At 37.1% G+C, this 24,294-nt stretch overlaps 1 protein-coding gene across 4 annotated transcripts in view; it reads left to right on the top strand.

Moving 5' to 3' along the window:
• The window catches only part of OPA1 (OPA1 mitochondrial dynamin like GTPase), a 79,071-nt gene that overhangs the window by 31,518 nt on the left and 23,259 nt on the right, over positions 1-24,294 (top strand). For all 4 annotated transcript variants that reach the window (XM_025876584.2, XM_025876568.2, XM_025876576.2 and 1 more), the window contains 11 exons: positions 935-1,050; positions 1,915-1,979; positions 2,948-3,024; positions 7,570-7,735; positions 9,759-9,911; positions 11,450-11,558; positions 12,087-12,166; positions 15,677-15,817; positions 17,602-17,718; positions 19,239-19,332; positions 20,025-20,135. In XM_025876584.2, the coding sequence (XP_025732369.2) occupies positions 935-1,050; positions 1,915-1,979; positions 2,948-3,024; positions 7,570-7,735; positions 9,759-9,911; positions 11,450-11,558; positions 12,087-12,166; positions 15,677-15,817; positions 17,602-17,718; positions 19,239-19,332; positions 20,025-20,135 (1,229 nt within the window). The remainder of the gene's footprint in view (positions 1-934; positions 1,051-1,914; positions 1,980-2,947; positions 3,025-7,569; positions 7,736-9,758; positions 9,912-11,449; positions 11,559-12,086; positions 12,167-15,676; positions 15,818-17,601; positions 17,719-19,238; positions 19,333-20,024; positions 20,136-24,294) is intronic.

Below are 24,294 nucleotides of genomic sequence, written 5' to 3'. Positions count from 1 at the left end.
CCCATGAGCTCTCTCTCAAATAAGTAAATAAAATCTTTTTTTATTGTTTTAAGATTTTATGTATTTACTTATTTGAGAGAGTGTGGGCGAGCAGGGGGCGGAGCAAAGGGAAAGGGACAAGCCGACTCTGTGCTAAGCGCGGAGCCCAACGTGGGGCTTGATCTCATGACCCCAAGATCATGACCTGAGCTGAAACCAAGAGTCAGATGGTTAAACAACTGAGCCCCCCAGGCACTCCTAAATAAATAAAATCTTTAAAAAACAAAAAGAGCTGCATGCTCTACCAACTGAGCCAGCCAATTTCCCTCAGCAGTTATGTTGTGAATACGTGTATTTGGTTCTCTTCAGTATTGGGGAAAGTTGGAGTGGAGGGTGGGGTTGCCAAAGGGGTACCCCTACCTAGATATTGACAGAAATTAACAGAAAATAAGATCCTGATAGAAAAGCAAAAAGGAAGAGCTAAAGGACAACTGAATTATATTAAAACCTTATATATAGAATCTCTTAAAATGGCAAGGTATGTTTGCATCTGTATTAGTATAGTAAGTGAAGATAGCTCTTGCAAACATGGTCTTGAGTATTATATGTGGGGAGGAGCTGACAATCATATGGAACTTAGCTGTCCAACGTGATAGGCACTAGCCTCCGGGGGTTACTTAAATTTGAATTAGTTAACTTTAAACTTTAAACTTCTGTTCCTTGGTCACACCAGCCATACATTCCAAGGGCTCAAATACCCCAGGGGGCTAGTAGCTACCATGTTGGATAGCTCAGATAGAGGTCGTTTCCCGCATCATGGGTCTTATTGAACAGTGCTGGTATGAAATATGAGTGACCATTCTCTTATATTATAACAAGCACATCTTCAAACGTAGTGAGAGTGTTGTCCTTTTTGCCATTTTTATGTACCGTAGCTCTTGTTATTTTTTAACAGGACAAGCATGCTAAAGGCACACCAAGTGACTACAAGAAATTTAAGCCTTGCTGTTTCAGACTGCTTTTGGAAAATGGTACGAGAGTCAGTTGAGCAACAGGCTGATAGTTTCAAAGGTAAGTTGGCTTTTCAAAATGAGCTAACAATTTCAGACATTTTATTAGTTGGCGGTCTTAGGTATCCAGCAGATTCTTTATTCCCTGAGCAGTTGCTTTTTAGTTCATTTTCTATTAGCTACTATGTGGAAAATGGAAAAAATACAAATTTCCAGTTGTTGTTCAAGAACACTTTCTCCTTCAGAGGAAACATCGCAAGGAGCACTTTGCAGATTAAACAGAGTAGAGGGTTTGCGGTAGTGTTTGGGAGAAAACTTGGCAAACTAGAGAGGACTCAGATTCCCCCATTTCAGGGGGAAGAGAGGAGTGGTGTTGGAAGGCAGCACAGCCTGGGCCTCAGCTATTTTGTCCTCGTTCCTGAATCCACACTTCCTGCTCTGTGGCTTTGCTTCCATAGTTCCATTTGATTGAGAGTATACTTTCCTTCCCTTTTCCCACTTGGGAATTCTACCTGCTTAGTCCCTCAGCAACCCTATGAGTATTGTTATTGTTCCCATTCCACAGAAGGGGAAAGTGGGGCACCAGAGTTAACTTACCTAAGTGATGCACCCAGCGTCACACACAATAGATAATAGACCCAGGATTTGAATCCTGGTGATGTGATTCCAAAGTCCATGCCTTTAGCAACGGTACTGAGTTGTTTCAGCTCTATGTTTTGTGGATTGAAGATGGAGAAACAAGAAGATTGGTTTGGAAAGCTGTTGCAGTAGTGAGGTTCTGAGATGTTGAGAGCCAGAATACTCAGGAGCCATAGATACACACTCAGAAATTCAGGTAGTACAGAGATATGTGAGATCACCTGTAACCACCACAGCTGGATAGAAAGAGAATCCTGAAACTGGAACATCTGTCCTTCTTCCTCAGCAACACGTTTTAACCTTGAAACTGAGTGGAAGAATAACTATCCTCGCCTGCGAGAACTTGACCGGGTAATGTTTGTGTGCCTCATGTATTTCGCATATGTCTTGTTTAATATTGTGCTCTAATAGAATTTATGTTGATGAGCAAAATCTGGTAAGCCAAACTGCTCTGATTTTGACCATAGGATTACTAATTTAGAGCTGCAAGAATATATTTCTCTGTATAACTGCAAGAGTGCAGTTATCTCCTCTATAATAATTTAAATTATTTAGGACATAATATTAAAAAATAATTATAGATCGTAAGATGCTAAAGCAAGTGTTTAAAAATGTTCTCTGAAAAAGTGAGAAACACTTGTTTAATAGAATTAATATATTTATGTAATGCAAACTTTTTTAAAATTATACATCAACTTTTTTACCTTTTCAACATTTACTATGGAGAAGTATACTCTAATTTAGTGGGACTTAAATATTGGTTTTCTTTGATTTTTAAAATGCTCTCTGTTGTAAAACACAGCATTGGTTTATTAATGCTAATAGGCTAAGTTAATATGTATTGATATTTTCATGTAACATTTGTTACATGAAAAACTACACTCAGGGCGCCTGGGTGGCTCAGATGGTTAAGCGTCTGCCTTCGGCTCAGGTCATGATCCCAGGGTCCTGGGATCGAGTCCCGCATCGGGCTCCCTGCTCCTTGGGAGCCTGCTTCTCCCTCTGCTTCTCTCTCTCCCTCTCTCTCTCCTCCTCTGTCTCTCATGAATAAATAAATAAAATCTTTAAAAAAAAAAAAAAACTACACTCAGAATTAAGTGAATAAGGTAGACGTCTGTGTCCATGTCTTTGTCCTTATCTGGCTACTGGTATTCCTAAAAAAGAGGGTAGGAGAGAAGAACATTATTTGCTGGTCATGCATGTTTCAGACATAAGTTCAGCCTACTAGCCTGTCAGAGGCCTTCTTTTTAGTGATGTCTAAAACTCGTGGCAGGGCAGATTGATGTTATGAAAATCTTACTTGTATCTCTATTACCTAGAACGAACTATTTGAAAAAGCTAAAAATGAAATCCTCGATGAAGTTATCAGTCTGAGCCAGGTTACACCAAAACATTGGTGAGTATTTGACCTTTTCTCAAAGATTTTACTATAAGGGTTATAATGAGATACTAAAATTTAGATTGATAAAGCAGTGATTTATTGTAGCCTTCACTCATCCCCCAAAACAGTAAATAGACAATAGCATAAAAGTATTTCTTTTTGCAAAATCTAACCACTATTGTAGTCTAATTAAGTATTTAAGTACAATAAATTGTGTATTAAGTATCTTTCAGGAAAGATATTCTGAAAAATTGCTTTCTCCATGGTCTTTTTAGGTCTTAATTTGTCTTAGGCTTTCTTTACCTTGTATATAATTTTGAATTCTGTCAAGTCATTTAGGCAAAAGTTTCATCAAGTTGTGTTTTCGGTAAAGATCAGTCTATCAAAACTGGTTGCTCTTATAGGGGAAGGGAGGGAAAAATAAAATAAGATGAAATCAGAGAGGGAGACAAACCATAAGAGACTCTTAATCATAGGAAACAAACTGAGGGTTGCTGGAGGGAGGGTGGTGGATGGAGGGATGGGGTAACAGGGTGATGGGCATTAAGGAGGGCACGTGATGTTAATGAGCACTGGGTATTATATAAGACTGGTGATCACTGACCTCTATCTCTGAAACTCATAATATACTATATGTTAATTAATTGAATTTAAATTAAAAAAATAAATTTAAAAAAGCTGGTTGCTCTTGTTAGATTAATTACAGAGAACAAAACTATAGAGAAAATTACTTTGTAAAGGGAAAGGAGTATATATTTTCAAGTTCTCATTTCTGAGTAAGAACAATTGGTACTTTTTGTAATATGTGCCTCATGTTGTATACAAGTCTTATTTCAAGTTGAATTTTATTGGAGATTTTTTAAAAATAGGTAAAGTCATCCTTTTAAAAAAATAGTCATGCAGATCTCTTTCGGGGCAAACTATCACCTTCTATTTCTGTTTAAATGAATTTTGGCACTCTTAAATTTGTTGGCACTGAAACCAAAATAGGTTCTGTGTAACTCAAGCAAGATATGTATAAATAGCCTTGATTTTTTTTTGCAATCATATTTTAATTAACAAATTCCTTGTGCATAAATTATCTTTCTAATGAAGTCTGTAACTTAAAAATTTATCATTCTTGGACTAGAACTAAATATTTTCTGTTCTTCTGTTTGCTTAGTTTAAGATGTACCTCCAGGAGGTGAGAGCAAGCAAGGTGACAAAGGTAGCTGAAGACTGTTACCTATGGCTTTAGCATAGGAGGAGGCAAGTGGCAGGAGATAAAACAGTCGATACAAACAAGATCTAGATTATCGAGGGCCATGCAAGTCATGTTCAGAAGCTTGGAATTTATCCCACGAGCACTGAGGGCCACTGAATAACCTTAGGGCAGGTTTGCATTTTATTTTAGAATGATCTTTGTAGTAGGGAAAGTGGAATGCTATGAAGAAGAGGGCAGTGAGCAAGGAGGCAGTTGGCTGTTGAAATTATGTAGATGAGAGGTGATGGTGGCTGGAACCTGAATAGTGGTTGTGCAGATGGAGAAGAGGAGACAGTTTTGAAATGTCTGAGAAGTTACCGAGAAGATGGAATTGACAGGATTTAGTGATTGGATGTATAGGTAATGGAGAAGTCCATTAAACAGTGAGTACATTTTTATCCAGTAATTACATTGCTGTGAATTTGTAGGAATGAAGATACATTTGACAAAGATGAACACATAAGAACACTTCACCATTGTTTTGTGTATAAGTGTAAAAATATTGAAACCTTATGTTTTCTATTTGGAATTAATATATTTGATTTATTCATAGAGTGGATTACTGTGATGCCATTGAAAAATACAGGATGTTGACATGGAAAACTGTATAACATGCTTTTAACTTTTTAAGAAGTATTTATAGGGGCTCCTGGGTGGCTCAGTTGTTAAGCGTTTGCCTTCGGCTCAGGTCATGATCTCAGGGTCCTGGGATTGAGCCCCGCATCGGGCTCCCTGCTTGACAGGGAGCCTGCTTTTCCCTCTCCCACTCCCCCTGCTTGTGTTCCCTCTTTCGCTGTGTCTCCCTCTGTCAAATAAATCTTTAAAAAGTAAATAAATAAAAAATAAAAAGTATTTATAAAACAGTCTGTGTAATATGTAAACACACAAATATTTATTCAGGGATTCAATGTTTTTATTGATAAATTAAGCTGAATAGTGATTGTACTACTGAAAGAGGAATTATGGAGGACTTCTTACATTTTCTGTATTGGTTGAAATTATTATATAGAGTGAGTCCTCTGCTTTAAAACAAGAAATTTCCATTTTGAATTAGAATGGAGTAAAGTGGAGGTAAAGTTCCTGGAGATAATGAGAGGAATACGTAGAACTATAATGTTAATTGTATTTTGTGTATTTGTGGAATTTTCCCTAGATGATGGCAAAATTTAGGGTAGAGAAGTCTACAGTCACGTAACATATGCTGGGAAATGTAAGTAAGGGTGCACGTCAGGGTGGCAGATGGTGTAAGCACATACGCTGGCCACAGCCTACGGGGAATTTTGCATGAGAGTTGAGGACCAATGGTCTGGAAGAGAGATTGTGGGGTGAGGAGAACACAGCTTCCACTTCCTAACTCTGAGCACCTTCCGGTCACCAACCATGGTCTGCAAAGGAGAGCCAGGAAGGGTTTGAGGATGTAAGGAAGGGAAAGAGTGAGAATGTAAAGTGGTTTGTTTGTTCCGGACGGGGTATTGGGGGCACACTGAACATGATTATGATGAAGGGGGGCAGGGCGAGTGTGGGCAGGACAGCAGCTTGCTGGTGGAAGGGGGATGGGGATCGGGGACAGCAGCTACCTGTGGTGGACTGGAAAGCAGCCTCCTGTGAGAAAGTTACCTTAGGCTTGTCAGGATTTGATGGTCTGGGATTTTGTTATTATCTCCTTGAAAGGGTGTCTGGGATGTCGATTCTTGGCCCAGACTCTGAGGAAGAGATAACAGAGCAAGTCTGTTCTGAGGCAGGAGCAGCAGAAAGCTTGATGGTCAGAGGCTAGATCCTGGCCTTTTGTTCATCTTTCAGAAATCTTGAATTTGTGTTTAAAATTGTATCTGAATAGGAGACCCTGAGAAGCTTTTTTTCTTCCAGCTTGCTCCTAAAATTCTCCCCCTGTCATTATCTGTCGTCAACACCATGACTAAACTGACTGTGTCCTTCTGGTCCCCCCGTGGTGTATCCCTACCTCACACTCTTTGGTGTTCTGGTTGTCACTGAAAAAAGACCCAAAAGTTAGCAAGGGGAAACCAGCAGCTAAGCTCATTGACTCAGTAGACTTGATTTTACACAAAATGTTGCGTGAATGTGAGGAATTTTGGATAGAAGGGAGTGTTGACACTGCTCAACCAAGAAAATTGCAGCTTGGCCTTAGGACAGCTGTTTCTGCTACCCTGAGCTTTATGGCTGTGTAGTAGGGGGTGAAGTTACTCTTAAGACTGACCACTCTTGGCAAGCAGAATGTTTTTGTATGTTATAGTATTATCTTACAGTAGAAATTAGTTTGGAAGAAGCCAAATAAATATTTTCTTGAGAGTTCAGTTTTTTTTCTTGATTGAAATAGTTGTCTCTTTGTTGTTTAGAGATCTGTGTTCTTCTGAGATGTCTTGAAAGCAGGAAGGATTCTCAACTTGATTATCCATCTTTTATTTATCATGATGTGTTGGACAGTTTTACCCAGCAATATCCCATAACATCTCTGTGCTTTGGGCCGTGGTCTGATAAATTGTTAAAATTATACCAACAAGTTCTCAGACTTGGACTCCACTTCACAGTCAGTACATATAAAGTATGTATTAATATGAGGCAAATAAGCACATGAAAAGATGCTCAGAAGTATTAGTCATTAGGGAAATGCAAATGAAAACCACAATGAGATACCACCGTAAACCTGGCAGAATGACTAACCATATCAAATGTTGGCAAGATGTAGAGCATCTAGAACTCTCATCCTGTGCCGGTGGGAATGTAAAATAGTTCAGCCATTTTGAAAAACTGTTTGGCAGTACCATAAAAAGTTATTTATATGATTGCAGTATGATACAGCTATTCCAGCCCTAGATACTTTACCCAAGAGGAGCAACAGTGTATGTCCGTACAGTGAATGCTCATAGCAGCTTTATTTGGAATAGCCAGTAATGGGAAGCAGCCCAGATGTCCATTAGCAGGTAAATAGATAGATTCATATAGTGGAATACTACTCAGCAATAAAAAGTGAAACATGGATATACACAACAATATGAATGCATCTCAAAATATGCTGAGTGAAAGAAGACACAAAAAGAGTATACTGTATGATTGCATTTATATGCAGTTCTAGAAAATATAAGCTAAACCTCTTATAACAAAGCAGATCCAATGGTTAGAACTTTTGGAGATGATGGGTAAGTTCATTATCTTGATTGTGGTGATGCACACAAGTGTATTCAGTCAAAGCTTTAAATATGTGCAATTTATTTTAAGTGGCTATTACTTCAATAAAGCTGTTTTTAAAAACTATTATATTTAAATTCGGTGTTTTTGAAACTTTTTTTTTTTAATTTCAGGGAAGAAATCCTTCAGCAGTCTTTGTGGGAAAGAGTGTCAACTCATGTGATTGAAAACATCTATCTTCCAGCTGCACAGACCATGAATTCAGGGACTTTTAATACGACAGTGGATATCAAGCTTAAACAGTGGACTGATAAACAGCTTCCTAATAAAGCAGTAGAGGTTAGGATATAATTTAATTAAATGGGTAAGAAGCATTACTTGAAGGGAGGAGGAGCTGTGAATTTTAGGTTTTATTCCCATCACAGCCACTGTCTCTCCTAATGGGTCCTTATGCTCCATTTATTCTTTACTCCTCATCTCTGTGTTGGGATTAACTTAAATGCTACTACCTTGACTACCGTTATAAAAATTTACTAATTGGTATGCTGCTGGTCTGAGGGTATTGGTTCTATTCCAAAGATAGCATGTAACAAAACCAGCAGAATTTGCTTGAATGTGAAATGTTTTTAGCCTTTTCTGTGGATGAGGATTCCATAAGGAAAATGTTTAATGAATAAAACATTTCAGTTGTTGATTTTCTACAGAGCTCAATTATACTTAAATAATCATTTCCTTAGTTAGGATCCTGCCAGAAGGTTAGACTAGGAATTATAAGAAAGTACCTTGAAGAATGCTTTTCTGTTACATGTGGTCTCTACCACATAGTAGCTATGTGACCCTTGGACTAGTTGCTTCAGCTTTCTGTTTATTTGTACATTAGGGATGATAATATTGCCTGCCTCACAGATTGTTCTAAGGAGTAAATGAATATGTAAATGGATGTAATATGTAAAGTATTTAGACATACGTGGCTCACAGTAACTGCACAGTAACTGCCATCTGCTGTTAGGATGATGACCATCATCTAAGTTGATCTGCCATACGCATTACTCTGAAGAATGATTATTCTGGCAAAGACTCAGCGTGTCCTGTGCTGCTTTGTGTGGTTGCTCACAAAGTTAGACTTGGTGTTAAAGATAATTTTATTTCTCATTACCTGAAAAAGAAAATGTCAGCTAATTTTTAATTATTTGGGTGTGTTTCCCCCTTTCCTGTCCTTCACTCCTGGCTTCACCTCTTTCCTCAAGCTTCTTCAAACTTCTCTTTCTAAGAACTGACAGCTCTTGTGCCAAACCTGCATACAGCTGAGCCCTGTCAGTTCTCGACACATTGACCCCTAAAATAACTAGAGGGCTGCCGCCACCACTCCACTAGCTCTTCTCACAGCTAGCCCGGTCCCATGGTAGGATATTGTCATATCCTAAGGCTCAGCAGGGAAGTGGTCATTCTGTTTCCTGCTGCTTTCTCCCTTCATGCCTGGGTGTGGCAGAAAGCTGTGGATCTGCTGGAGGGTCAGGAAATATAGATTCTAATACCTCACTGGGTATTCTTGGATAGTCACGTTGTTTATGCCATGGTTTAAAATGAGGAGAGCTAAATAAAAAACACAACATTAACTAGCCTAGCCCACTTAATCATAAGTAGATTTAGTTCTTTTAACACTATGCTCTCTTTCTCTGGCCAGGTAATTACGAGTTAGCTATAATATAGGTTGAATATTACTTATATACCCAATATAAGTAATATTCAGTATGATTGAAGGTATTGATGCATTGCTTCATATATTTGCATAAAGGCAAAGATGTGAAGAAGACTAGATCTTCACAAAGATGTGAAGAAGACTAAATCATTATGACATTTTAAACTTTCTACAGTATGGAAGAAGCAGGCAAACTCACATGTTGTACAGAATGAAATAAATAAGTGCACTAAGTGTGGTGGCTGATTGGAGTGCAAACCTATCTCAAGGGGGCGGCCCCTGTTCAGTTCCAGTTGGTGTTATATAGGAATGCGGATACAGTGCTGCCAGATAGTTCAAGAGAGGCAGGAAACACAGGTTTTATATGAAGTCTATTTTTAGTGTTGGCTACTAATTTTTTAAAATTTAAAACACTGTGTATGTCTAGCAAAACATGTCAGGACTCCAGATCTATCCCACCAGCTACCAGTGTGAGATCTCTAGGACAGAGTTTGTATTTGCTGCCTTCTTTAAAAAAAAAAAAAAAAAAAAAAAAATTGTGGTTTCAATATGTATTTTGTGATAAGCTAACTTATTACATCTATTTGGCTTAACTTCACATGTTTGTCACATTACATATTAAAATAAGTAGTATAAATACAGCTTTTTTTCTTTTAAATCTAGGTTGCTTGGGAGACCCTACAAGAAGAATTTTCGCGCTTCATGACAGAACCAAAAGGGAAAGAGCATGATGACATATTTGATAAACTTAAAGAGGCTGTTAAGGAAGAAAGTATTAAACGCCACAAGTGGAATGATTTTGCGGAGGACAGCTTGGTACATCATTTGTATATTACAGTGTCAACCTCACAGTTTTATAGAATTTCTCAAATTGATACCCTTTTTATAGGAAGTTGTTTTTATATGACCATTTCAATTAGGTTCTGAATTTAAAATAATGAGGGAAAGAAATAGTTTATCTGTAATCAGCCCTTTAACCCTTGAAAGTTTTCCTAGGAAACTTTTCACTGAAACTTCGCAGCAAACAGGCTTCTCTAAACTTCCACAAATTGTTGTCCACTAGCCATTACATGGGCCTGAACCACAGATGGCTCAGATAGCTGCTTCTCATTTTACCCTTGGTGGTAACGAAAGGAGTGAGACGCATTGCTTTTCAGTGGATTTGAGTCATAAAATATTAGATTCCTGAAATAATGCTAACTACCACATGTTGAATGCTTAAAAGGTGCCAGAAACTTTACAATATATTTTGTAAGCACTATTTTATTTAGTTCTTCAGCAGTCCTATTATTGTCCTTGCAAAACTGAGACTCAAGCCCTGCTCTAATTACAAAGCCTGGCTATTGACCTTCACCAAGTGCTCCATCTCCAACAGATCTTTTGTTATGTAGAACGTTTTCATCACCATAAACCTTGTTAAGCACCTGCTCTGCTCAGACAGTTCCAAGGAGGCACCCTTGAAAGATAAGATAGAACAGTTTTCTAGGAAAATGCATATCTCACTGGGGGCTGGTTGTAATTATAATTAATTTTTAAACAAGTGTTTTGTCTTCATGTTTGAAAACTATATTTTTTTTTTAAGATTTTATTTATTTGGCACAGAGAGAGAGAGCGCGCACAAACAGGGGAAGTGGCAGGCAGTCAGAAAGAGAGGGAGAAGCAGGCTCTCTGCTGAGCAAGGAGCCCGATGCGGGTCTCGATCCCAGGACCCTGGTATAATAAAACAAGACAGCTCCGAAGGCAGCTGCTTAACCAACTGGGCCACCCAGGCGCCCCGAAAACTATATTCATTCTTGTTAAATACCTTATTAAGACTAGCTCCTTCGAGAAGTGTCCTTTTTCATTCATTCATTCAAAAATTATAACATTTAGTTTTCTTGTAATAAATAGCTCACATTTGCTTATAGTTGTCCAGACCTTTTAAGCTTCTCTCCTTTATACTTTTCATTGATGTTAACAGTGAGACAGTGGTTGTTGTTCTCCTCTTTTCTGAAAATGCAGACACACAGATCATATGGCAAAAAGGAGAGGTAGCGAAGATCTGAATCATTAACTCCTGAGTACTAGGGTTCTAGGTGCAGATTTTATGTAGTTACATGTATAACATGCCTGTCTCTATCTTAGACATAGCTCATTTAATTTGGTGTAGGAAAAAATCTTCACTGCTCATTCTTTTGGGAGAAAGCTGACAATAGGCAGATAATAGGAACTTCTGCATTTGCATGGGAGCGACATACTTTATGTTTAGGTGCATCTATTATTTTGTGTACTTGATAAGCTGTCTATTTGAATAAAATTACTAAGATGATAAGGCATAAATCAAGTTAGCTGTTTTTCTTTCCTTCTTATTTCAGAGGGTTATTCAACACAATGCTTTAGAAGACCGTTCCATATCTGATAAACAGCAGTGGGATGCAGCTATTTATTTTATGGAAGAAGCTCTTCAAGCTCGTCTCAAGGATAGTAAGTAGGGACACTGGTTATTGAGTTTTGAGTATTCCCAGTGGTGAAGGAGTTATCCAACTTGATGAACATTTGTTAAAAAAAAAAAAAAAAGCTTTTAAAAAATAAATGAAACCAACATTTTATAGTCTTTGTCATTAATACTATAGTTAAATGTTTTTTGTGAGATTTTTCAGTCAACTGCTTAGTAACTACTGAAAATATTAAATAAACTGGACACATGTTTATATGTACTTACATTCTAAAAAACTATAATTGAAGACTATTTTAGTGTTTGCCTCTATACTTACAGGAACTTTACAAGCAGTTGTACCTTTCATAGATTGTAAACATCTATAATTAAAATAAATTTATTATAAATGTACCGTAACCATCATGTAATCTTTTTCTTTATTTCAACTGACTTTATATTGATACAGTAGTTTGAAATAGTTAAGAAAACAAGACTATTTATTACTAGTTACAATTTGTGAACTTGGAAAGTGATAAAATTTCTTGATGAATTAAAATTTTTTTAAATTTTTCTAGCTGAAAACACAATTGAAAACATGATAGGTCCAGATTGGAAAAAGAGGTGGTTATACTGGAAGAACCGGACCCAAGAACAGGTAAAAACAAACAAATCTCTGTGTTATGATGTAATTTTGTTTATTTTAATTCAAGCATTAAATACAAGTTTTGCATGCCTCTAGTCCAAGCTTAATAATTTCAAATGTTTTTTATCAGCCTTTCTAAAATATAATGAATCTTTAGAATAAATAGAAAACTACAAAAGAAAGTTGGTTTTTTGGGTTTTTTTTAAGTGAAGTAGCTGTGTTATTAAAAGGAAGGGGAAATGAGCCATGCCCCTTTTGTGGTAGATTACTTTGTTCATTTCAGTTCCCTGTTTGAGGTAAAGTGAAAATTAAAGTTATGAACAGAAATAAAAAATGACAAGAATTTAAAGGATGTAGAGTGAAAGTGATTAGAATAAAAGCTATAGTGACTTTTATTTTTACCTCATCTGTTGTTACCTCTGGATTTTTCTGTTAGTTTGTTGTTGTGTTCCCAAAATAGGTATAAAAATTCAGATAGGAATAGAACTATAGAATTTATTCATCCAATAAATATTTAGTGAGCACTTCAGTAGAACAGAATGGTAAAGGCAAGTATAAATAACAAATGAATACAGGAAAGATGTACAGATCATTCAAGTCCCCATCCCCTATCATCTTTTTATTCCTTATTGTTACGGCTTCTCTGTTTTTACACCACATCTCATTCTTATGTTCATTCCTTAAACAGAAGCGAGAAAACAGGATGTAGAACCAAAATACGTAAGTGAAGGAAGTAATGAATAAGAAAAAGAGGTGGAATCCAATCCCCCTTCTTTCCTTTTGTCTTTGAATCCATGTAGTTAGAGAAAGGAGACCAAGATACAGAAATATCAAGAGAAAAAACTTAAAAAATGGGAAATTATCAAATGTCATGTCATTCCTGTTTTCTTATTTTTTTCTTTTCATCTTAAATACAGAATTAAGTTATATAGTCAACACCCTATATATACACATAGAGATACAGGTATCGATATCTTTTTTTAGTTTCATGCATTTTTTGTTTCATAAGCTCTCTATCAGATGTGAGTTCCAGTTTGTCTTAAAAAAAGTGAAGGGACAGTCTTCCTCTTCTCTTTTTTTTTTGATAGGATTCTTAGGGGAAAATGAGTCGTTAAGAGACTGGAGAGAAGCTGAGGAAGTGGACAGAGTTAGTGGTTGGATCATGTGTGTTTTCAGGGAGCATCAGTTATCTCTCACGACACTGGGATGAGAGGACGAAGTCTGTCAGAAAAGAATTTCTAGGAGATCATCAGAGGTTTCTGATTTTAAGACTAGAAGAATTGATTGAAAAGAACTGGCCTGAGGCAGATAAACTTGGAAGAAAAATGGTGTCTGACCATCATGGCTTAAGGGAAATTAGACCTAAAGTTTCCGGAATAATCAAAGATGGCAACTTGCCTCAGCAACTAGTGGCAAATATGCTTAGGTCAAACACTCTCAGAGAGAAATAATTCTTAGTTGTAAGTTATTTTCTCAGGAATGTGAACCCATACGGGATTCCTGCAAGAGAAGCAGAGGAATTAGTTTTAAGATAAATGCAAGGATCTGTGGCCTAGGAGAGGACTGTGGAAACCCTTCAGAGAAGAGCCTTCTCAGGGTTTGAGGACAGCATGTGTAAGACCCAGACTGACTGTAGAACAGAGGCCATAATTGGGAATATAGGGGGAGGGACATCAGTACCGCCTGGGGAAGTGTTTGACTGTGTTGTTTCATTTTCTGTTGCAAAAGAAAGCCCCTCCTGCCAGACTCACTGAATCAAGTTCTCATTCTCTAACCTTTTTATCCCTCCTGCTCCCTGTGGAAAACCGCTATCCTAGACCTCATTCCTAGAGGTTACTGTGAGACACAGATTCTGGAAGAGGTTGAGATCATCCCCATATCTCACATTGCAAGTTTAGGTGACTGTGTAACTATTCTTTCTGTCTTTTTGCATGACTGATTTAGTAGGAAAAGAAATTTAAGAGGTCCTGTGTTAAAGCTGAGAAACCTGTGCTCTGAAAACTATTTTGTGCTTTTATATTGTTAGATATTCCTTAGTTTTCTAGGGAAAAATCCATCCCTTTGAAACATTCTCACCTTGTCCGAGCTGAACTGTGGAGATCTTGTTCAGGATGGATGGGAGAGTAGTGTTCTCCTGAAGACCCAGTGTGGGCAGGGGACAGGTGGACAGACGGAAGTGAAAACAGGACAAAAGTTGGGGAATATCCTCCAACTTAGAGAGCTCCTTCTTACTTTAGACCAAGGGCAGGTGTTTAAGGAAACTGTAAAATTTCTCTTCGTTAAGTAATAGCTCTTCTAAAGTGTCATGTTTTCAGAGAATATTAATTAGTAGTTTCACTTATAAGCCAGTTATTTACATTTACATTTTATTCTTCTCTAAGTACTCAGATACTGTAGCTTGCTATAGTTTGGGGCAAAGTGTTGTGGTAGTAGCTTGTTTCTAGTAATCAGTGAATTTGAAGCTAGTTTCTTTTACCGTGCAATTTTGAAAGGATTGAAAAAAGAAAAGATAAACATAATTTGACACTGTATAGGAGTCTTATTTTCAAGTTTATCACTAGTATGTATATGTTTTCCTCCTTTGGTCATCAGATTGAACAATTATAGAGAAGAGATTGGAAGTATATTTAAGAATGATAGGTACCTTGGCACGCCCGGCAGCCTCAGTCGGTAGAGGGGGCTACCCTGGATCTTAGGGTTGTAAGCTCGAGCCCCAGTTGGGTATAGAGATTACTTGAAAATAAAATCTTAGGGATACCTCAGTCAGTTAAGTGTCTGCCTTCGGCTCAGGTCATGATCCCAGGGTCCTGGGATGGAGCCCCATATGGGGCTCCCTGCTCATCGGAGAGTCTGCTTCTCCCTCTCTCTCTGCCTCTCCCCCTGCTTGTGCTCTCTCTCTCTCTCTCCTGCTTTTCTCTCTCGTGCTTGCTTGCTCTCTCTCAAATAAATAAAAATTCTTTAAAATAAATAAATAAAAATAAAATCTTAAAAGGGGAGGATGATAGGTACCTTGCAGAAGCAATCTGAAGCACAATTTTTAATGAAAATACTTTTTTTAAAAAAATCCCAACTATGAATTTCATATGTAATTTATCAGAAAAGAAACATGTCAGCAGGTGCAAGTCCTTACAGTCATCTAGTTCTTAGATACAAGGAATTTATAGAACATTATCTCTTCCCATGTATTCAGGGTCCTTTTTCCTAGAGTGATACCCCACCCTAAGATCAAGAAGCTATATAGTAAGGTACCTGGTACCGTAACTTCGACAGTGAAACATTTGAGCAAAAGTAAAATATATAACAAATAAGGCCTTTTTTTTTTTTTGGCCTCGCCTGAGTCCAGCTTACCCTGCCTTTGTAAGCTGGTTGTCCTGTATTCATAAGCCAGGGTATTATATTCTTTCTTGTTGCTTGTGTGGAGCTCGTGTCCCCTATTGTTCAATAGCAGTATATTTAGGAAAATTTTTTTAAGTGTGCCAAATCATGAACCATAAAACAAGTCCTCTTTGAAACAATTTAAAGTTTGTCCACAATGAAACCAAGAACGAATTGGAGAAGATGTTGAAGTGCACCGAAGAGCACCCAGCCTATCTCGCGAGCGACGAGATAACTACGGTCCGAAAGAACCTTGAATCCCGAGGAGTAGAAGTGGACCCAAGCTTGGTAATACGTACTGCTGATAAGCATGCACTTGCTTCCTGAATCTCTGTTTCTTGTGGTGACATGTGACTACTTCTCATGTGTTATTTGGGTATTTAAGTGCTTTAATTTGACTTTGGTCTTGTGGACCTTTGCTGACAATAAAAGCAGTCATTTTGACTGTGTACAGAGTAGAGATTTATTTTCAGTATTGCTATTTTAAGTGTAATGCTTTAATTTGTAAGCAAGAATATTGAGACTTGAAAAGGTAACGTACCTGGGCAAGTTCAGCAGGGAGCTCTGGCAGGAGGGGGGTGAAACCCAGCCACATCTCTGCACCCTGCTACACTGCTTCAGATTGCAAAATTATAAGTTCTGCTTCAATACGGTTCATTTGTATGTGTGTTTTCTCAGTCAAATGTACCTTCATCAGGTAGGAGTGGGTTTAGAAAAAATATGAATGTTAAGTTTTTATTAAATTGGATAGTGCCTTAGGGTTCTACCTCATTTTCCTCATTTGTAATAAATACGAGAATAAAATTAATTGCAGTTTACACTATGTTTTACTTTACCTTCATGATGCTTGTTTGGGAAAATTTTTAAAAAATAACTTTCTGGGCCTTTGTGCCCCTAGTTAAGGTGTAAGGGATCGAAATTTCATTTTAATATTAGCTTAAGTTAAGTGAAACCCAATTAGAAAAATAATTCTAAGGGGAAAAATAATCATATAAGAAATTTCAGAGCCACACATAAATTATTTTAGAGATTATCTACTATTTGTGTTTCTGTATTTGAGAAATGAGTATACTTAATATAAATTCTGCTAGAGGTCAGAACAGGAAAAGAAAACAGGTAAAACTCAAAGCAGTTCAAGCTGTTACATCTAGCATTATTTATAAATTGAAAATGAAATTAAAACTAATGATAATTATGTGAAACTATTAGTTGAACGTAAATTTAATTTATCCACATTTGGACTTTGCCCACATATTAGGATATGGATTGGCTATATATTTTAATTACTTTTTCTGAGCAAGAAAATATCTGGTTTTTTCCAAGAGACATTTTGTTCAGGGTACTTTATGAAGCTGTGAAATAGTGAAGTATTACGACAAGAATAGCAGATGGGCTAGATGTCAGAGATGTGAATACTAGCACAGTTTCATCCCATTCATTAGTAATAGTACCTTTAGTAACTAATATAATCTCTTTGAACTTCCACTTTCCTTATCTGTCATATAGTGTTGGTGATACTTGTTATACCTACTTAACATTATTACTCTCGTGCTCAGAAAAGATAATGTTGTGAAAGAACCTTGAACACTCTGCATAGTAATGGCATTAGAGGGGTCATTTTGTTGTGGTAACAATGAAATGTAGTAATCAGAAAGGAAATATTGTTGCATTGATGGACATGGTCTGAGACCAGCTCCCTAGTCCCAACTCTGTCCTTAGATTTGGCTCACCACCCCTTTTTCCTTGGGGCTCTTTACCTCTTACTAGGGGAGATAATAATCTCAACCCTATATATACCCTACAGGATGATTATATGAATATAATAGCAATGCTTGTTAAAAACATTGCATATTTGGAAGTATGTAAACTGGTAAAGAGAGGAGTGGTAAATCTAATCTTTGTCTTAAAAAAAATTTTTTTTAATGGATAAAAAAGATTGGTAGAATAATAACGTTACTGTTAGTTTTAATTATATTTTTTATAAGTAAACTCTGGATGACTTTTCAGAATGTGTTTGGTGAACCTGCAGAATGTATAGTAACTCAGTTTTTTGTTTTCTTTTTTCATTTTAGATTAAGGATACTTGGCACCAAGTTTATAGAAGACACTTCTTAAAAACAGCTCTAAACCATTGTAACCTTTGTCGAAGAGGCTTTTACTACTACCAAAGGCATTTTGTAGATTCTGAGGTAAGGTGTCCAAAAACAAGGGGAAATGCTTTGGTGATTGTTTACATGCTTAAAAGTGAACTATAACTTTAGCATTAGTTTTAAATCCTTTGATCTACTGGGGAAAGAATGTGTGATGAAGAATAACCTAACCGCTGTCTTTTCTAAGGTATTCCAGTTTATATTTTACACACTATAAGATTTTGTATGCAAATAAGAGGCACTAAACCACTTTTTAAATTTTTTTTTTAAGAATTAACTTTTTGGGGCAACTTTTTGGGGCTCAGTCATTTAAGCGTCTGCCTTCAGCTCAGGTCATTATCTCAGGGTTCTGTGATTGAGCCCCGTGTCAAGCTCTCTGCTCAGCGGGGAGTCTGCTTCTGCCTCTTCTTCTGCCACTTGCTTGTGCTTGCTCTCTTTCTGATAATAAATTAATAAACAAAATCTTAAAAAAAATTAACTTTTTTATGTTAGAAAATAATACATTCTTGTGGAAATGCAATGAACAAATGTAAAAAAAAATTGCAACAGGAAATAGTCACTTACTTAAATATTCCCTATTGAGGAGTAAGTCACTTAGAATCCCCTGACCTAGAAGTAATTTTAGTTAACATATATATATATAAAAGTAAATTAATATATATATATGTTCAATTCTTTCTATACTTAGTTGTGTATGCATGTGTATGATATAACAGTCCATTTGGATAGTGGAAATCATACTGCAAAAACAGTTCTTATTGTGCTTTTTCCTGTATTGTAATTTTTTATACCATTAAAATCTTGAAATAATTATTTAAAAGAAGTATATAAGGTTGTACGTTGTTTAATGCCACATTTCACAGAGTAACCCCTAGGTGGCAGCAGACTCATGTATTTTGAGCATTTTCTTACAAGCAGAAATGCTTTTTAAAGTATCCTTCTGAAAGAGCTCTGTTAATCAGTGATCTTATTTGAGACCCCTAAAATAAGCTTTTGAGTTTTCTATGGCTTAAAATAAATTTGTATTTAAATATGTCTATGTAAAAAGTGGCAAGTTTTTTGCGTAATTGTTGAGGGAGACCTCTATAGAATAAGTTTCTTTTAAAACATAATATATTATTAATTTACTTTTATATACAATCGCATTTCAAAACTGGCTTGAGTGCACAAACAAAAGAGGTTAGCCTAAGGGTATATTTAAGCTAACATGGTTGTTAGCTGAAACGAAATATAAATTAAGGGTATATGCTATGAATTTCTACTTGTATATAATGTCATGAAATTCTCTCCTTCCCAAATTGATTTGCTTTGTCATTGGAATCAAGACAAACCTCTGTGGTTGGGGGGCAGATTGACACCAGATCATGCAGATGTTCATGGACCTGTGCAGAAAAGATTCAGTGGCTTATATCTACAATAGGAATAGATGTATTAGGTAAACATGAGGGTTTTTACGAAAGTTTACAGTATAGGTACTAACTTCAGTAGTTGTGTGTGTTTATGAACGTGGTTTTCATTTTTAAATTTGCATCTGGTAATCTTAATTACCTAAATTTCAGTTGGAATGCAATGATGTCGTCCTGTTTTGGCGAATACAGCGCATGCTTGCTATCACTGCAAATACTTTAAGGCAGCAACTTACAAACACTGAAGGTAAGCCACAGAGGGACCATTTTCTAACATCAAAAAAAAGAGTAATAACTCATTTTTAATGGAAGGATATCAAAATACTTCTTTAAAAATAGATTCGTTAGGGGCACCTGGGTGGCTCGGTTGGTTAAGCCTCTGACTCTTGGTTTCTGCTCAGGTCATGATCTCAGGGTCATGAAATTGAGTCTCTTGGGATTCTCTCTCTCTCCCTGTCCCTCTACCTCTCCCCACCCCACACGCGCACTTTTTATCAAATAAATTTAAAATAAATTTTAAAATAAAAATAGATTTGCTAGAAAAATTGAGAACTATAATCTGCCATTAAAATATTAACAAAAATGAATCATAAGTGGAAAAGATGGGAGATAAAACATAGCAGGAGTCTCCCTTCATTACACAAAAACTATTAGAAAAGGACTCCTAAGCATCACTTAAGTTTTTTGGGGAAATCCTCACTTCTTTTAAAGTGTTAGGACTTGAGAATATGACTTTCTCTGAAAATATGTATTAGATTCATGTTGGATAGAAGTACTGTATAACAGGTACAGATTCTCCCTATACCTGTGAGAAGTCGGAACTGAACAGATCTAACATGATGACAGCAATCGGAACTTACTCTCCAGCTATTGCTAATTTATCATCCCTGTGCATTCATAAAAATGATGCTCCTCAAGTTTTTTGTTTACTTTGAACAGTCAGGCGATTAGAGAAAAATGTGAAAGAGGTATTGGAAGATTTTGCTGAAGACAGCGAGAAGAAGGTACAACTACTCACCGGCAAACGAGTTCAGCTGGCTGAGGACCTCAGTAAGTGGCTCTTCCTGCCCTTCCCTGACCGCCTTTTCTCCTTCCCCGTTTCCATTATTCATTCATCCATTTAATCGCAAACTGTAGAAAAGTACATACAAGAACTTTTTTCCATGAACTATTTGAGAGGAAAGTTGCTGACCCGTAGCCCTATCATTTTCAAGTACTTTAATGCGTGTTTCTTAGAAACAAGGATTTTCTCCTAGCAACCATAATGCGACCATCAAAATCAGGATGTTGACACTGATACATTACTGCATCTAATTTTCAGACCCCATTCAAGTGTCATGTGTCATTCTAGTGTTGTCCTTCCATGTAACAAGATGTTCCATGCTCCTCCTGTACTTTGTGTAATCCAGCTTCCTTTTTTTGGAGAATGGTATTTAGAAACCAAGAGTGGGGAACTAGATGTGCTGATTGTATTGGAATATCACTGTTCCCAGACCATCTCAATGGAAAGAGCTGGGGAACAGATTTTCATGCGTGTGTGTGTGTGTGTACGTGCGTGTGTGTGCGCGCACATGCACATATACACGTGTAGACACATTTACACACATTTACATCTATATTCCTAATCATAGGTATATGTCTGTATTGAAAATCATAAGTTGAGGGGTGCCTGGGTGGCTCAGTCATTAAGCGTCTGCCTTCGGCTCAGGTCATGATCCCGGGGTCCTGGGATCGAGCCTCGCATCGGGCTCCCTGCTCAGCGGGAAGCCTGCTTCTCCCTCTCCCACTCCCCCTGCTTGTGTTCCCTCTCTCGCTGTGTCTCTCTCTTGTCAAATAAATATAAATAAAATAAAAATAAATAAATTCTTCTTTAAAAAAAAAAAGAAAATCATAAGTTGACACTGATACTTTCCATTTTAATTCAGTAATACAGAGTTCATCCTAGTTTTCTCCTTTTTCTAACCATGAGAAATCTGTCTCCAAGTCTCCTTAATATTTACTTCCTTTGATCAGTCTTACTGTATGGAACTAAACTTGTCACTGTTACCTTCATTGCACAAGCATCCTTTTCACCCAGTTCAGAATCTAACCATCCAACTCCACGCCACCACCACAGTGACTCGCCCTGTATTGACCCCCTTTTCACTGAGCTCATGCTCTGGCATCGTGTACCAGGCATATCCCCCTTTATCCTTCCCACCTCTTCCCCTGCAGCAGGACATCCTCCTCACCTGAAGCCAGGCCATGCTTTTGTAGAGGACAACCCCTTCATCCCACATATGCTCCAATACTGTGCACCAGACTGGACTGCCCTCCTACAGGGCTACTCTCCTCACTACTGGGCCAAGCCCCCAGCACCCCCATGTGAACACCCTCTTCAGCCGGGTCAGGCTTTAACAGCTACACTAGACCCACAAGGCTTTCCCTTCTGCCACCCCTCCCCCACCCTCCAGCCTAGCTTGGCCTTCCTGATCACCTTTTCACTTTGTTTGGGGGGGATATTTGGTTCTTTCCTGAATGCTAGTTGGTTCCTAGCTTTAAGGTATTTGGATTGCATAGTAAGATTTACTTAGATCCTTGAGAACCCAAGGGAAATCCATGAAAGAGTAATATTAAATAAAAATAAAAATACTGAGGTTGGTCCTTCGGTTTGAGCTTACCTTGGTATAAGTTTCCCCTCATTTAATTCCATGAAACAAAGTATTTTTCCTTTCAGTGTATACTTAAATTTAGTGTCTTAGGATTTTTCTGATATCTAAGAGAAAGTTCATCGCATTTGAAAACCATTTCTAATCTGAACTTAGGTCACTACAATACGCCCCCTAAAATGTCCAAGAGAAAGCAGCAGTTGTCCTGTTTAACACCCAGCGCCTCAGCAGCGCGCTCCATCACCGCCGTCGCTGCCTCCTCTTGTCATTTGTTCTCTTTCTGTCCTCTCCTCCCTTAAAATAGTCTTTTATTAAAAAGACTACGTTTTTTAAAAACGTATCTCATTTTAGCTTTTATTTCCATTTTCTTTTGCTTTTCTTTTAATTTCTTTCATGTCACTTTATCAGAATAATTAAGTTTGTGCTAACTCGTAGAAGATCTGTGTTTGAGTATGAACTGCCATTCACTAGCTGTATTATCTTAGGCAGGGTATCTCTCAGTCTTAGCCTCTTGTTTGTAAAAATGACTCCAATAGTTATTATATTGCTAGGAGGGGCTTTGGGAGAATTACTTCAAAAACCACTTGCAAGTCCCTGCTTCACAATTTTATGCTATATTAGTGCTGTTACAGGAAGAGGTGTGTCAGTGTCACAAGGTGTACAAATATATTTCTTTTGTATCCCTCAGGACTTGGTTATCAGACAGCAAAATACTTCACTGAATTTTACCAGCATATATAATTTTAAGTAATGAAAAATGTTTTTTCTCATGTTCTGTAAGAGAGCCTTATATAACCCCCAGTCCCAATTTGATTATTTCAAGAAAGTGAATTGCTAACACAGATTTGTGCACTGTCAAGCCAAGTCTTATGTTATCCTGCTCGTTTTCCTGAGAAAGTACTCTATGACTCCCTTGAAATGATTTACTGTTTTTGTACATATAAAATTATGGTCATGTTAATGTACCAAATAACGTCCTTGGAAGCAAGTGTTTCACCAGCGACTCAGCTTCATCATTCACACTAAAGGAGGAGATGAGCCAGGACGTTGTCTATTAGTTGGAAAAGACTCTTGGGAGTACCTTTTCTATACTGTTTATCTTTAGTGTAACACTTGGGAATATGGTCATGGATTCTTTTAGCCAGAAAACTTTCAAAGTTTTAACAGTAACTACTGTATTACTTGGATCAAAGTTTTTAGTATATAGCATATTCAACTAGAATATCGTGTGTTGATGGAATTTAGAGAAAGGGAAACAGTCAAAAGAGCTTTTACTACAATTTCAAAATAGTACAGGGGTAGAGTATTGTGGCGTTTGGGAAAGTTTGGTGCATCATATTTTTTGCCAATCTTATTAAACTTGCTCGATTTTAAATCCTTTCACCACTTTACTTTGGAGATTCATCAACTGATTGTCCTGAGTTAGGAAGGTCAAAGAAATGAAACAAGAGCCTACCCCTTCCAGTCTCAAGAAGAGAAATCATACATAGGAAACAGGAATCTTTGGAGAGGTGGTGGATTCCATAGCTGGAGCAAGAAAGATGAACCTGGAGCATCCTAAGATGACAAAATAAGGAGGTATTTGAAGGATGAAGGGGACATGTCAGCAAGGCGCAAAAGCCAGCTTTTAAAAGGCTCCAGCTGGCCAAACTAGGACAATTGAGGTATCAAAATAAATAATGACAAGTACAAATTGTAACCCACTGAATAAAATAGGATTCCATAAATTGATAATTATATAAATGAACAAAATCAGTGATGAGGAATGGGATATTTGTATAATCACACAAAGTATCTCCACACAAAATAATTAAAAAAGAAAAAAGAGTAACTTTACAATGGAGAAGCCTGGCAATAACCACCTTAATCAAGCTGTCATCGTTAATATTGTCAGTAATGGTCAAATTAGAACTGTGTGCCACCTTGTAGAATGGCAGTGAAAAAATGCCCAGCATCACTTCTTGGATATTTTTACCAAAGGATGTGTACCTTAAATCCAATCATGAAGATAAATCAGACAAACCCAGATTGAGGCACAGTCTACAGAGTAACTGGCCTGTAATCTTCAAATGTATCAAGATCATGAGAAACAAGAAAATACTGAGGAAGTATTTCAGGTCGAAGGAGACTAAAGAACATGGAAACAAAATGCAACGTGTGACCCTGAACCTAATTTTGTTGCTGTACAGGACATTAATGGGACAGTTGGTAAAAGTTGAATAGGGTGTTACATGGTAGTGATACATCAGTGTTAATTTTTAAATTTTGATTGTAAAATTGGGATTATTTAGGAAGATATCTGTATTTGTAGCTAGTACACAATACAATATTTGGGGTTTATGAGATGTAATGACAGTAAATTATTCAGGAAAAATACATTCTTTGTAGTGTTCTTACAACTTTTCTCCGTATCTGAAATTATTTTTACATAAAAAAGGTAAAAAATGGTTTAATTTTGTTTTTATAACTGGATTTGTTTCTGTAAATGGATCATGGTCATATGAAAATAATTTAGAGAAAATGAGAATTTTAAAAAATATGAATTCTGAGTATGTTGAGGC

The sequence above is a fragment of the Callorhinus ursinus genome, unplaced genomic scaffold (assembly GCF_003265705.2).
Source record: "Callorhinus ursinus isolate GAN/ISIS: 27379988/994484 unplaced genomic scaffold, GSC_fseal_2.0 scaffold1, whole genome shotgun sequence".
Classification (NCBI taxonomy): Eukaryota; Metazoa; Chordata; class Mammalia; order Carnivora; family Otariidae; genus Callorhinus; species Callorhinus ursinus.
This window is presented reverse-complemented; position numbering and strand designations above follow the sequence as displayed.